General features: G+C 41.2%; 2 protein-coding genes across 2 annotated transcripts in view; one reads left to right on the top strand and one right to left on the bottom strand.

Annotated features, from left to right (window-relative positions):
• The window catches only part of sumo1 (small ubiquitin like modifier 1), a 14,386-nt gene extending 529 nt beyond the window's left edge, over positions 1-13,857 (bottom strand). The window contains exons 1-5 of the mRNA XM_063211757.1: positions 13,731-13,857; positions 10,428-10,508; positions 3,435-3,512; positions 2,452-2,523; positions 1-2,275 (exon numbers count right to left, since the gene is read on the bottom strand). The exon at positions 1-2,275 is cut by the window's left edge and continues 529 nt beyond it. Of these exons, the coding sequence (XP_063067827.1) occupies positions 2,207-2,275; positions 2,452-2,523; positions 3,435-3,512; positions 10,428-10,508; positions 13,731-13,742 (312 nt within the window). The 5' untranslated portion in view covers positions 13,743-13,857 and the 3' untranslated portion in view covers positions 1-2,206. The remainder of the gene's footprint in view (positions 2,276-2,451; positions 2,524-3,434; positions 3,513-10,427; positions 10,509-13,730) is intronic.
• Positions 13,858-14,267: 410 nt separating this feature from the next.
• nop58 (NOP58 ribonucleoprotein homolog (yeast)) overlaps positions 14,268-15,000 on the top strand; it is an 11,375-nt gene continuing 10,642 nt past the window's right edge. Inside the window, exon 1 of the mRNA XM_063211756.1 lies at positions 14,268-14,428. Within this exon, the coding sequence (XP_063067826.1) occupies positions 14,384-14,428 (45 nt within the window). The 5' untranslated portion in view covers positions 14,268-14,383. The remainder of the gene's footprint in view (positions 14,429-15,000) is intronic.

Here is a 15,000-nt window from a genome sequence, read left to right as displayed (position 1 = left end):
GACAGACAGACAAGCCAAGTCACTTTCAGGCTAAGCATGACCTACTAAATCTTCTGGCTCTTTAAACCAGAGTTGCTTTGTGTACACAGAAAACTCTGGAAAAGTTGCTTCCTAATACTTGGGAAACCTATCCTGATGCTCAGTTTTTCCATGCTGCAGCCTTAGCCAAAAATGAAACGTGACAAGTTAGCCAACATCACTGGCTAAACTTCACAAAGGAATAACGATTAGCATACAAACACCCAAAACAAAGCTAAAACTACAGAAAACCACAGCTGTCCTGGTTATTCTAGCCTGACTATCTTGTCTACCTACAGTAGCACCCTGGGTTTTGCTGTGTGATGGAAAGGTCGGCAGGCGAGGCCTGAGGAGGATCGCACTGGTGGATCCAAACATTGCCGTTGGTAATGAAATAAAGTTTATATTTTTTGGAGCTCATGCCCAGTGTGTGTACCTTTCAATCAAACTGTCTACCACTTTTGTCTGGCACCTGGATCACTATTTTCGTGGATGTGCGTGCGCACCCTAACCTCAAAACACCCTATGTTTTGCTCCCTCTGTAGGTATTTGTCTGGCAAAGTTGGCATGGTTGACCAATCAGCAAAGTTTACATGCACAGCTTAGTCAAACTATTGGAAGTAATCTTTAACCATTGAGGATGTTTGCATCAAAAAGTTAACTTTTCGAAGGGAGAGTGGTTCCAGAATGGTGAATGTCTAGTCAATAACTTGACTATGCTGTATTCAGGTACATGCCAGCATAGTTAGTTCTGCTATCTGCAATCCAGCTACAACCATGTTACCTGGCAAGGGTAGTCTAATTTCTCAAACTCTACTTCTATTCGATACAGCTCGAATAAGGTGTGCACATGGCTTTTAAAACTCTGATATTGGTCAGACTAAGTCAATAATTTGAATTTCTCTGCTTGCATGTATGAGCACAGAGTAATGAATTAGTGAGGTACGTAGTACAGTACATGTGAATAATTTGTAAGCTCTCATCTATTACATCAATTTATCAAACACACAAAATGAAGCAGAGGGAAAGGGGCTGGTTTAGTGTGGGTAGTCTTGTGGTAAACGTGGTGGGCTCCCACAACCCCATGTCACCACAGAACATCACTTCAGTCCGCATGACATGGCTCACTTAAAAGGGTGAATTCCAATATGCGGACTCCCGTCCTCCACTTGTGCTTGTGGCCTCGCGTTTTGCTGACGCCCCACCTCCGTGGAGAAAACAATTAAGTTTCCCCGCTGTCAGCCTAGCCACAATAACTTTTGGGGGACTGTTCTTCATTCAACCTCCCGATTGCAAATGAGAAAATGATATTAGAATTGCGATTTTCCAAGACATTTAATTAATTTTCTGTCGCCAGTGACGTCATCACGAGGTCACAAGCAGGCAAGTGAGCAAGGGAGGACACCACGCGGATCCAGGAAATGCACTGGCTTGACGTATCTTACTCTAATCTACTCTCTTTGGCTCACTGAAGTCAGTAGTCTGGTTTGTCGTCGTAGACATGAGGAATCCACAGCACAGACAGACTACAGAGACACAGGAACTACTGCATAGGAGATCTGCCCTACTGAAAATCACACAACAGATTGCAGATTGATAAGAGAAAACACACACGCACACGCACGCACACGCACACACACACACACACACACACACACACACAGTCCGGCAGTGGAGTATCACGATGAGAGATCATCCTGAGCTTTGGGCAGAACACAACAAGTCACTGTATCTGTGATCTCACGAAGCACACACGTCCTGACTTGCATCCCGCATGTGAGGTATACAAGAGAGATGAAAGTCAGAGAGAGAGAGAGAGAGAGAGAGAGAGAGAGAGAGAGAGAGAGAGAGAGAGAGAGAGAGAGAGAGAGAGAGAGGGAGAGAGAGAGAGAGACAGAGAGATGAACGCTACTTTAGAGAAGGAAATCATATTCTTTCGTTCATTCACACCTTTTTCTGGCTCAACAGCTTTTGTAGAACATTTTAGATTTTAGAACATTCTAGAATAATCTAGAATCAATAGCAAGTGGGGATACGTTGATCCAGATGGTTAAATGCTCTCTTCTCCCCACCAATGGGAATATCAAATACAACAACCACAGAATAACATGTCATACATAAAAAATAAGATAAAATAGCATAATTAAAAACTAAAAAAAAAAAAAAAAAAAAAAAATTTGTTTCTCTCCTAGTCGTTCCAATAACCACCAGTCTGTTCTTGATAAACTTCAATGACATCTTCATCTTCCATCCCAAGCTATGGAAAGAAAGAAAGAAAGAAAGAAAGAAAGAAAGAAAGAAAGAAAGAAAGAAAGAAAGAAAGAAAGAAAGAACGAGTAAAGTAAAATAGAATCAATAAAAGTTGTGTGTTGTGTGTGTGAGTGTGTGAGAACTCTTCATAAAGTAGTTGTCCATCATCTTCTGCAATCCTACCTCTTTGGGAGTTTGGTTGTCGGTGAGTCTCTGTCCCTCAAAGAGAAACCTTAAAGTAGCCATCGGGACACCCTGAGGAATAGAAATTACAAAACAAAACAAACATAAAAATAGTAAAATATTTGACCGCTTCCTTGGGGGGTGGGGCTTATTTAGATAGACAAGGACTTAAAGCCAATCATATTAGGAGGGTCCTACTACAGTATAGGTCTCAGCAGTATTGCCAGATGGAAAATGCTGAATTATCGTACCAAAACCTCAAAATTATACTTTTGGGGGGCTTTTTGAGGGGAAATGATCGTACAATACCCTAATTGTTGTTTCAAGGCATCTAAATGAATTAATGACAACTCTGAAATTATCGGACATCATGGTTTTTTTTTATCATACAGAGGACAAAATGGACAACATTATGGTACAAACATGATAATTATCATATATCTGGCAACATTGGGTCCCAGTGCCATGGAGGCATAGTCCACATTATATTTCATTAGGAATATACCGTAGTCCATTATCAGCCTCAAGGTTACCATGTAAAATATGGCTCAAAGTACAACATCTACAGCACAACAGTGGGCAGTGTGACCAACATGCAATCAGGGAAGCCAACAAGGGGGGACAAACAGGTCAGTTGTCTCGGGCCCAAGGAGAGAGGGGGCCCAAAATTGGGGCTCTATTACATTGTACGCATTGGGTGGAGGGCCCTTCTAGGTGACTTTGTCCTGGGCCCAGCCAAAACTGTCAGCGGTTCTGAATACAATGCAACAATGCAATGTATTTATATAGTTCTGTTTCACAACTATGAAGTTGACTCAAAGCGCTTTCAAAAGTCACATATTCATACACACACACACACACACACACGCACACACACATTCCCACACCAGCTCAACCATGTTAAAACTGAAATTGACGACCGTCCTAAATTGCCATCATGCAATCGCTGGTACAATCGTCAACAGGTGGTTGCCTCATCTTACCTGTCTTTGACTGTAGGATTCTTTTAGCTTCTTTAAATGTGTCGTCATCTTCACTTTGAAGTGAATTTCACTGTTATCCTAGAACAGCAGAGGGACAGCACTGTATTAGCTGTATTGTCTATGAAGGCCTGTTTCAGAGGACTACTGCAGTGGTTCCCAAACGTTTTCAGCGGGGACCCTCTTTTGGACATAAGAATATACATCGGATCAAAAAATGAGAATAAATTCTCTGACTAAGGCACTCCAAATTAAAATGTCTTTATTAATATGACAGGTCCTACATGGACATATTAAAAACAAGGCCCACGCGTAGCGGCATGAGTGCCTTCTTCAGGGCAGTAACACAAAAGAACAGAGTAGTTATAATATTATTTTTAATGCATTTTGTTAGGGGTGTAGGTAAGGACAGGTGCAGACAACTAGATGATTAGTGCTGAGCTTCTCCAACTGCTGAGCCCGCCTCTCACACAGCTCCCAGCAGTAGGGATCTGTCAATCAAACTGGCAAAACAAACTTGGGCCCGCCTCTCACTCGGTTCCCAGACAGTAAACATTCACAAAATCAACAAAAGGATACATATTTTACATGTTGTAAGACTACACAATCTACATATATGTACATAAAGTAGCCTATAAATAGATCTAAGCTGTATGTTCTCTTAAAAGACCATAGAATGCTAAAAACAGTTACAGGAAAGGTACATAGTCTATTTCTTCATTCAAGCCTGGAAATTCCATTGCTTTTAGTTTCCAAATCCAAAATGTTTCTCGTTGCAATAATAACTTGAGTCTATCACCACCACGTATTGATGTTTTTACAATTTCAACCCCTTGAATTTTCAGGCTTGAAGGATCACTGCGGTGTACATCCTTGTAGTGTTTGGCCATAGGGTAATCTTCATTCTGGACTCTAATTGCATACTTGTGTTCATAAAAACGCTCTTTAAGTTTTCTTTTCGTCCTGCCAACATAAAAACATCCACACGGGCAATTAAGACAGTACACCACATATTCAGAATTGCAATTAATAAACCCATTGGTCTTGTATTCTCTCTGTGTTCTCGGGTCATGCAAACTCTTGCTTTGGATAACTCCTCCACAATGGTTGCAAGAACCACATCTATAAGTTCCCTTTTAACTCTGTCTGTAGCCATGTTTTTTGTTTGGGGGCTGGTAGGTAGCTCCTGACAAGTGTATCCTTTATAGATGGTGCTCTCATGGATATACAGTAATGGGTGGATCTGGAAAGACATTTCTTAAAAGTGGATCACTCTGCATCATCTTCCAATTAGATTTTGATAATTTGTTTCATTCTTTGGGCACAACTGCTGTATTGTGTGACGAAACAAGGTCTAGAGTTAGTCTTGGCTCGGTCAGTTTTCTTATTTTTCTTTTTTAATAAATCAGACCGAGGTATTGAGCGAGCCTTCACTATGGCATTGTCAATTAACTCTGGAGAATAGCCTCTTTTGCAGAACCTTGATTTCATGTCTTGAGCTTGCTCTTCAAAATCAGTATCTCTGTCACAAATGCGTCTGAGACGCTGAAACTGGCCAAAGGGAATGTTATTTTTGAGACTTTTTGTGTGAAAGCTATCAGCCCTCAGTAGTGTATTTCTGTCACTGCTCTTCCTATATATAGAAGTGTGCAAAACATTGTCATCATCTATGGAAATCAACAAATCCAAGAAACTGATTGATGTTCTTGAGTATTCAATGGACAATTTTATGTTTGGATTCGTAAGATTTAAGTACTCATGAAACTGTAGTAGTTCACTCTCAGTCCCTGACCAAAGCAACAGGATATCGTCGATAAAGCGAGACCAGAACACCAGCTTATCACAGAAGAGATTTTTAGATTGATTAAATATGTATTTTTCTTCCCAATGACCCAAAAACAAATTGGCATAATTTGGCGCAAAACATGCACCCATGGCTGTGCCCTTGAGTTGCCTGTACAAGGAGTCTTGGAAAAGAAACACATTATTGTGTAAAGTCCATTCTGTGAGAAGGAGTAAAAATTGATTAGGTGGCAGAACATCAGACCTGTATGACAAGTAATGTTGGAGAGCTTCAAGCCCCTCCTTGTGGTCAATATTGGTATATAAGGCAGCTACATCAAGAGTCACCATATAGCAATTTGTAACATCTGCCATGTCTCTGAGTTTGCACAGCACATCAGTTGTGTCTTCAATGAAAGACGGCAGATCTCGCACCAAAGGTTTAATGAAATGATCCACAAATTGTGAGCAAGGCTCAGTTAAAGAAAGTTTTTATATGCTCCCAAAGGTTCATAAGAATTTGAAGAATCCTGAAGGGAGGCCTATCATTTCAGGCAATGGGTCTTTAACTGAGCCTTGCTCACAATTTGTGGATCATTTCATTAAACCTTTGGTGCGAGATCTGCCGTCTTTCATTGAAGACACAACTGATGTGCTGTGCAAACTCAGAGACATGGCAGATGTTACAAATTGCTATATGGTGACTCTTGATGTAGCTGCCTTATATACCAATATTGACCACAAGGAGGGGCTTGAAGCTCCCCAACATTACTTGTCATACAGGTCTGATGTTCTGCCACCTAATCAATTTTTACTCCTTCTCACAGAATGGACTTTACACAATAATGTGTTTCTTTTCCAAGACTCCCTGTGTACAGGCAACTCAAGGGCACAGCCATGGGTGCATGTTTTGCGCCAAATTATGCCAATTTGTTTTTGGGTCATTGGGAAGAAAAATACATATTTAATCAATCTAAAAATCTCTTCTGTGATAAGCTGGTGTTCTGGTCTCGCTTTATCGACGATATCCTGTTGCTTTGGGTCAGGGACTGAGAGTGAACTACTACAGTTTCATGAGTACTTAAATCTTACGAATCCAAACATAAAATTGTCCATTGAATACTCAAGAACATCAATCAGTTTCTTGGATTTTGTTGATTTCCATAGATGATGACAATGTTTTGCACACTTCTATATATAGGAAGAGCAGTGACAGAAATACACTACTGAGGGCTGATAGCTTTCACACAAAAAGTCTCAAAAATAACAATTCCCTTTGGCCAGTTTTCAGCGTCTCAGACGCATTTGTGACAGAGATACTGATTTTTGAAGAGCAAGCTCAAGACATGAAATCAAGGTTCTGCAAAAGAGGCTATTCTCCAGAGTTAATTGACAATGCACCATAGTGAAGGCTCGCCTCAATACCTCGGTCTGGTCTGATTTATTAAAAAAGAAAAATAAGAAAACTGACCGAGCCAAGACTAACTCTAGACCTTGTTTCGTCAACACAATACAGCAGTTGTGCCCAAAGAATGAAACAAATTATCAAATCTAATTGGAAGATGATGCAGAGTGATCCACTTTTAAGAAATGTCTTTCCAGATCCACCCATTACTGTATTCCAGAGAGCACCATCTATAAAGGATACACTTGTCAGGAGCTACCTACCAGCCCCCAAACAAAAAACATGGCTACAGACAGAGTTAAAAGGAACTTATAGATGTGGTTCTTGCAACCATTGTGGAGGAGTTATCCAAAGCAAGAGTTTGCATGACCCGAGAACACAGAGAGAATACAAGACCAATGGGGTTTATTAATTGCAATTCTGAATACGTGGTGTACTGTCTTAAATGCCCGAGTGTGGATGTTTTTATGTTGGCAGGACGAAAAAGAAAACTTAAAGAGCGTTTTTATGAACACAAGTATGCAATTAGAGTCCAGAATGAAGATTACCCTATGGGGGGGGGGGGGGGGGGGGGGGGGGGGGGAGGGGGGGGGGGGGGGGGGTTGGGGGGGGGGGGGGGGGGGGGGGGGGGGGGGGGGGGGGGGGGGGGGGGGGGGGGGGGGGGGAGGGGGGGGGGGGGGGGGGGGGGGGTAGGCCAAACACTACAAGGATGTACACCGCAGTGGATCCTTCAAGCCTGAAAATTCAAGGGGTTGAAATTGTAAAAACATCAATACGTGGTGGTGATAGACTCAAGTTATTATTGCAACGAGAAACATTTTGGATTTGGAAACTAAAAGCAATGGAATTTCCAGGCTTGAATGAAGAAATAGACTATGTACCTTTCCTGTAACTGTTTTTAGCATTCTATGGTCTTTTAAGAGAACATGGAGCTTAGATCTATTTATAGGCTACTTCATGTACATATATGTAGATTGTGTAGTCTTACAACATGTAAAATATGTATCCTTTTGTTGATTTTGTGAATGTTTACTGTCTGGGAACCGAGAGTGAGAGGCGGGGCCCCAAGTTTGTTTTGCCAGTTTGATTGACAGATCCCTACTGCTGGGAGCTGTGTGAGAGGCGGGCTCAGCAGTTGGAGAAGCTCAGCACTAATCATCTAGTTGTCTGCACCTGTCCTTACCTACACCCCTAACAAATGCACTACTCTGTTCTTTTGTGTTACTGCCCTGAAGAAGGCACTCATGCCGCTATGCGGGGGCCTTGTTTTTAATATATCCATGTAGGACCTGTCATATTAATAAAGACATTTTAATTTGGAGTGCCTTAGTCAGAGAATTTATTCTCATTTTTTGATCCTGGAAGTACTATACCTTGGACTAAAGAGCACCCAAACCCAAGAAGCCAACAAACTATCTGGATAAGAGCACGCCATACTCCACAAACTGAAAATATACATCGGATATACAGCAAATACATCTAGTAGCTGTTATATGTTAACCTGTGGATTTCCCATTTTTATGCAATGTCCCTTTTGTCCTCAACCCCCCTACAGTACCTCCGCGACCCCCAGATTGGGAACCACTGGACCACTGTATAATAGAACATTAGTGAAAGCAAAGCATACAGTATGTTACAATAGTATGAAGGACAATAGGACAGATATTGTAATTTAGACAAGGCACTCAGATATAAGGAAGCTTCACAGTAGGAAAATACTAAAATAGTGGTTTATTAATAACAACACTGGCCTGGTGAACTTCAGATGCAATTCAGATAGTAGTTTATTAATAGTTTATTAATAAGGTTATGCCATAGGGCTGAGGAGGTGTAGGTGTAATATACCAGACTAAAATATGTTAAATGTAAAGTGCACATGACAACATTTCAGAAGCTCATGAAGGGGGAAAGTAACACACATCAAAAATGCAAATGCAAAACCGCAGCTGGCTACGTTACATCATATTCAAGTGGCACAGTTTTACCTGTCAGCTAATGTGACTGATGCAGTTCGGTATTCATAGCCTGAAGAGTCTGATAGCTCACTATTAATATTTTTTATTTTTGGGGGGGCTTTTTGGCCTTTATTATTACAGGACAGTGTGAGAGTAGACAGGAAACGATTGGGAGAGAGACGGGGCAGGGCCGGGAATAACCCCGCCCAGCAGTGTTGCCAGATTGGGCTGTTTCCCGCCCAATTGGGCTGGTTTGGATGGCCGTCTGCGGGTAAAAATGGTATTTTGCAGGAAAACCCGCCCAATTTTGCCCATTGAAATCAATAGAATTGGGTGGGATTTAGTGCTTCCAGGCGGGTTTTGAGCATGTTTTGGGCTGGAAATCATCAGCCTTATCTGGCAACCCTGCCGCCCGGACTCGAAACAGAGTCCCCGTGGGCAATGTAAGCTCAAATGTGGGGGGCTTAGATCGCTGCGCCACAGCGTAAGACACGTAAGATGATGCGTGGGTCGTGCACAACACTAAACGGGAGAGAACATGTTCTTGTCAGTATTACAGTATTTCTCAATTGGTTTTGTACATTTCTCACAACAGAATAATCATTCTCAAAAGGTCTTGTTCAATTGTAACTTCCTGCTGTTATCTGTGCACATGGTAAAATACGTTTCTCATAGTTTTCAGCATTTTGCAAATACCTTCATCATCATGCAGATGGTTGTGTACAATTCTCAGCTTTTTTGTACATTATTTTTCACTGAATACACAAAACTATCTCAAACCCCAAAACATTTAGGGGTTTAAGTCTTGACATGCAAAATGATTTACCAAGCTGTCATAATGTGTTAAGCACTGTATAATTTCCATTGGATTTGTGTCTATAAATGTGATCTGAATTGGTGAATTGCTCACAGGTAAATATTGACTCTCTCTAATCAAAAGCAGTAGAAAGGAAAGAGGAAACAAGCATGCAATACAACAATAAGCACTGTACTGCATTACATTACTCTATGCCTCATGTGCCCTTTATAATTACGCTCCACGCAAAATTACAATATTTCCCTAGAATTTCACAAGACAGTAAGTGCACTTTATACAGTATCAGTGTATTGTTTAAAATTTATTTTGCTTTACAGTTCTAGATTTTTTTTCACATGGGCTTGAAAGACAAGTAAAAAGGGGTAGTAGAGGGCGCACTTTGACACCTCAAACAGAGTTGACAATTTTTTTGATTTTGCTATGAGAAAACCTTTCAATAAAGATGTCATACTCTAAATGTATAGAGTACAATCTTACCTGATCAATGTAATATAAAGTCGAATTTACAACATTTTCCATCCATTCTAAACAACATTTAGCTTCAGAAAACATCCTCAAGAGTGTACTAGTCAATTGACAACATGACAAATCGATTTGACTAGCTTGTCCATACACTATGACACAATGACTAACCATTCTGCTGGCACTGATGCGTTCATTGACACAAAAACTTGGTTTTGAAAGACAAACTAAGGATTTTGAGGAAGAGACTTGGTTTTGCAGGTCATCCATGGTGTTTTGCCATTTGTTAAAGCTGTTTTGAGAATGAATACTGTGTTTTGAAAATTGTGAGAGAGATTCGAGAAATGTACAAAACCAATTGAGAAATACTGTAATCTTTTACTTCTGTGAGCTCTTCCAAAGTTGAAAATAAAGCCTCACCGTCTCGCAGACATGCAGTACAACAAAGAACAGTGGCCATAGAGCAGGCATGAATACAGCAATGAGGAATGCAATCAGTAGAGGAGAGGAACAGACCACCAATTCAGCTTAGCCTGTCAGGGCATGTCCTCTCACTCTTGCCATAGTCTTCTTACCTGGCCAATCACCTTCAGTTTAATGTACTCTCCATCTTTCTTCTCCTCTCCTCCATGACTCGAAGGCTTGGTCTCAACCTCCTGGAGAGAGAAAGAAAGAGAGAGAGAGAGAGAGAGAGAGAGAGAGAGAGAGAGAGAGAGAGAGAGAGAGAGAGAGAGAGAGATTTTTTTTTATTCATTTCATTCAGATCTTCACTTTGAGCTACTACATGCACCTAAACATAGAATGATTTTAGATATTATCTTATATTGTCAATATACAAAGGTGCAATGTGAACTACATATACCGTACTATAAAAATGACAGCATCTGACTCATCAGTGGAATTTATATGAAGAAAGTTAGGGGGCTATACTGCCCTACAAAGAAAAAGTGCAGTAACTTTGCCAACATTTATACTGTGAAAAATGCCTTCAAAGCCTTGGAATTAGCCTAGGTTGGATATTGTAGATACTGCAAGTATGACAGCAATATCTCTAAAATGGGACACATTTGGACCATAAGGCTTTGTCAAAATATCAAAGAGAATATGAATATGAAGACCATTTTCAATCTAAACTTAAGTTTGACAAAATATGTAGTTACTGCACTTTGCCTTAGTAGGGCAGTATAGTGTGTGGAAATTGCTGAGTGGAACTCGCACACCACACTGCTGCTGATGCAAAATTTAAGAATTTTAATGAATGAGGAAAGTTAAGACAGTGATACCCGATGTTGCGCAAAACATTTTCGGTCCTTCAGATCATCATCAGTGGCACTGGGCAGCGCTTTCTTTGTTTTCCTCATGCATTAAAATCATTGCATCGGCTAATTTTGCATTGGCATCATAGGTGCCCGAGTTCCTTCTTACTGGACTATTGGATTACTTTCCTGGCCACAAACTTGAAGGCGCGACAGCGACACGCACTTGGAATATACGTTGGAACTTGTTGTTGCCCTTGCAGAGTGAAAGATGAAATCAGTTTAAGTTTTGGTCAGTTCCACCAGTTTTAACAACTCCCCCTCAGCAACTGTCATTTTCATGTTGAGATATTTTACGTTTTATAAATAGTCACAGTCTGCCAGTGGAAGAAGATCCCCTTAATAAGACCTTCAGTCTTGGGGTGAGACTGCAGCGGCCCTCCCACACTGGTATGAAAAGCAGAACACTGTGTGTACGGTACTTGTGTAAAAGCCTCTTACTATCACAGAGGTCTCCATTTACCTCAGGTGAAGGTGAAGATTGTGCACATCCCAGGAAAAGGTGCAGGACAAAGGCTGACTGTAGTTTTCAAAGTGAGGAGTCCGCACACTTGAAATCATTTTTGTTGTTTTCTATTATTTCATTGGTGGATTACGTTTTGAGTTTAGCAGTCTTCAGAATCTCCAGTCTGAATCTGAGAATCTGATGAAGACTGTTGAGGTCTAAACGTAATCCAGTCATGAAATAATACAAAACAAAAAAGGATTTCAAGTGTGCAGACTCCTCAATTTACCTCCGTCAGTCTCTGCCTTTTACGTGAGCTTAGATGTAATTTATTCACCCAGGTCAGGCCCTCAGATATACTTATTCCATGGTTCCTCATTTTTTTTACTCTCTCTAACAGGTTACTTCCTATTGGGAGAGGACTGCAAGTCTTTGTGTGGACTTCAGGGTATCAAAACAAACAAACAAACAAACAAACACATCCTTAGCTTTGCTGGTAGAGAAGCAGTCCTCTCCTCAACCGCATTCAGGTAAGAAGAGTAATTATGGGGCAGCCATTAGCTCAATGGTTAGAGGGTTGGCATTTTGATCAGAGGATTACAGGTTCAAATCCCACCCTTATCAGCATCTCCATTAACGGCTAAACTGCCCTTGAGCTTGGCACCATAACCCCCACGTTGCTCCAGGGCCTGTAGCCAATACCCTGTACCTAAATAACGGTAAGCCGCTTTGGATAAAAGTGTAGTGTAATTATTGTTGCTGATTGAACTCACAAATAGGCAAGCTACTGTGTCATCAACTAACTTCATGAAAGAGTTGGAACAGTAGACACTCAGTCATGCATGTTAAGCATGCGGGCAGTCATGGGTAAGCGGTTAGGAGCGCCAGACTTCTAGCCCTAAGGTTGCCGGTTCTACTCACGACCCGCCAGGTTGGTGGGGGGAGTAATTAAGAAGTGCTATCCCCCATGACTGAGGTACCCTGAGCATGGTACCTACCGTCCTGCCACACTGCTCCCTTGGGATGCCATTGGGGGCTGCCCCCTTGCACGGGTGAAGCAGAAATGCAATTTCGTTGTGTGCAGTGAATACTTGTGTGCTGAGTCACAATGACAATGGGAGTTGGAGTTTCCCAATCAGGCTTTCGCTTTCACTTAAGACTTCAACATGCCACAAGCTTATTTTACTTCCCAGTTGTCTCAAGTTCACTTTCAAATGAGAAAACTCACCTTGTATAGTAGGCCTATTCTTTGACAAGTGTGGATTTTTTTTAACCATTCCTCAACATTCTATATTTATCTTATCTTCTGTTTACGTTTATGTTCAATCTTAAATGTTGAATGTTAAATGTTCATTTGTACTGTATTTATTATTGACCACTTATGGTTACCAGTCCATCACTGTTACCTGTCCTGTCTTGCACTTTATGTTAGTCTGTAAAATGTCAGTTCTGTATATGTCTATGTCCTGGCATGGTATAGAGAGAAAACGTAATTTCATGTCCCTTGTATGGCTTGTGCATATGAAGAAAGTGACAATAAAAGCTGACTTCTTGACTTGAATAAAAACAACATAAAGAATAAAATCCATCCAGCCATAGCCTAAAGGTAAGTTTCCACGTATGAACTCTACTGGCCAGTGGCCACCAAAAGCAAGCATGAAATGTGAATCTGTTCTGAAGTTTGACAGACAGGACCTGTCAGTGTATGACAGGCTGCACTCCTCTATGCTCACAAACATGTCAGAAACAGGTCAAGCACTGAAGACACACTTTCATTTAAAAGAACTGTGGATACTTTACACTGGTATTTTAGTGCCATTTTAAAAGCCCATGCACAAGCAAATATAAGTCATCAAAAGAACTTAGCCCGCGCTCAGCAAAGTGAAAGCACGGTGACTACACAGTAGTAACAAGCTAGCAAAACATTCCTCCACTTCGGTCTGCGCTCACAGAGGGGACGGTCTGTCTGACTGTGCGCTAACTAGCTTATCTGTTAGCAGGCACAGTAGCAGCATTGAAAACACTGTCATCCGTCCCATCAGCATGTTCCGTTAGTTTAGATCAGACCTGTCAACAAGGAAAGGAAAAAATCACATTTGACAGCTAGCAGCACTCACCGTATCTGACATTGTGCTTCCCAATACGAGACCTTTGGAAGGAGTATTTTTTATTTACAGTTCAATGTTCTTGATAGGTTCTCTTTACTGACTCTACCCACACTATTTGCCAAACCCCCTCAACACAGAAAGCAAAGCACCCAAGCACTGACCATTATTGGAAATGATGGGCGGGACTTCCGTTGACATCACACCAGAGAAAAAATATTATAGTTTGTTTATTTTCTGTAAATTTCAATGCATCCCCTTGTTCTCTTCAGTATTCTCATTAAGTTAATTCATCTATCCACTTAAAATATTTGATACGGCAAATCTCTGCCACTTTCAAACTGTACACGGAATGTACTTTAGAGCATTTGATTTGATTTCATACTTTTGCATATGCATTAACTATGAGGTATATGTATAATGTTTTTGTCACAGACCTATGTCTGTGGTTTTTGTGTTGCATGTTGTTTATTTAACATACTAGGGGGCGGGGGCTTCTTTCGAGTCTTCTTGGGACATGCGCATTGCGCACTGTGAATCTGGTCCCTTTGGAACTGCGCAGGCGCAAAATATACTGTGGGACCGCGTGGAGAACCAGCAGGGACACAGGCTCTCCGAAGAGAGCAAAAGAAGTTCATTATCGGGGAAACTAAGACGCATCAAAGATGCTTGTTTTGTTCGAAACCGCAGCTGGCTATGCCATATTCAAAGTAAGTGTACAGTTTTAACTGTCACCGAATGTGACAAGGACTAAGACAGTCCTATTTTCCTGGCCTGAATAGCCGGCTAGTTCACCGACGTGAAAGTAAACGAGGTAGTTTTATGTAGACTTTCTTGATGAAGAATCTAAGGATAAACACAACTTGTAACCTGTCCTTGCAGCAATACTAACGTGGTAACAGATATTGTGAATCAGGTTCGCAAATTCACGCAGATGGCTATTTTCTATCCACGTAGCTAAAGGTGCTAGCAGGCCGGGGTGTGCGTGCTACCACGTTGGAATTCTGTCGGTATCCAATGTTAGTGCCTTGAACGCACAAATTGTACATTTTGTCGTAGTTTTAGTACGTTTGGACGACATGCACATAATTCTCACGTAGTCACAGGATGAAGCCCGTTTTCGCAGCGTTGCTGGCAACCAGCACGTTTTCGGACTTCCCTTCCTGTGACTACACGTGGCTAGTTTTACATGCAGGTAGCATAGGCTACTTAAAGCCTTTGGACGTGATGCATCTTGTGTTTTTCAAATCCTCTTCCTTAAAATGTTGATGCATGTGTGTTC

This window comes from Engraulis encrasicolus, chromosome 12 (genome assembly GCF_034702125.1).
Source record: "Engraulis encrasicolus isolate BLACKSEA-1 chromosome 12, IST_EnEncr_1.0, whole genome shotgun sequence".
NCBI lineage: Eukaryota > Metazoa > Chordata > Actinopteri > Clupeiformes > Engraulidae > Engraulis > Engraulis encrasicolus.
Note: the sequence above shows the minus strand (reverse complement) of the source record. Positions and strands in the feature narration are given on the sequence as shown.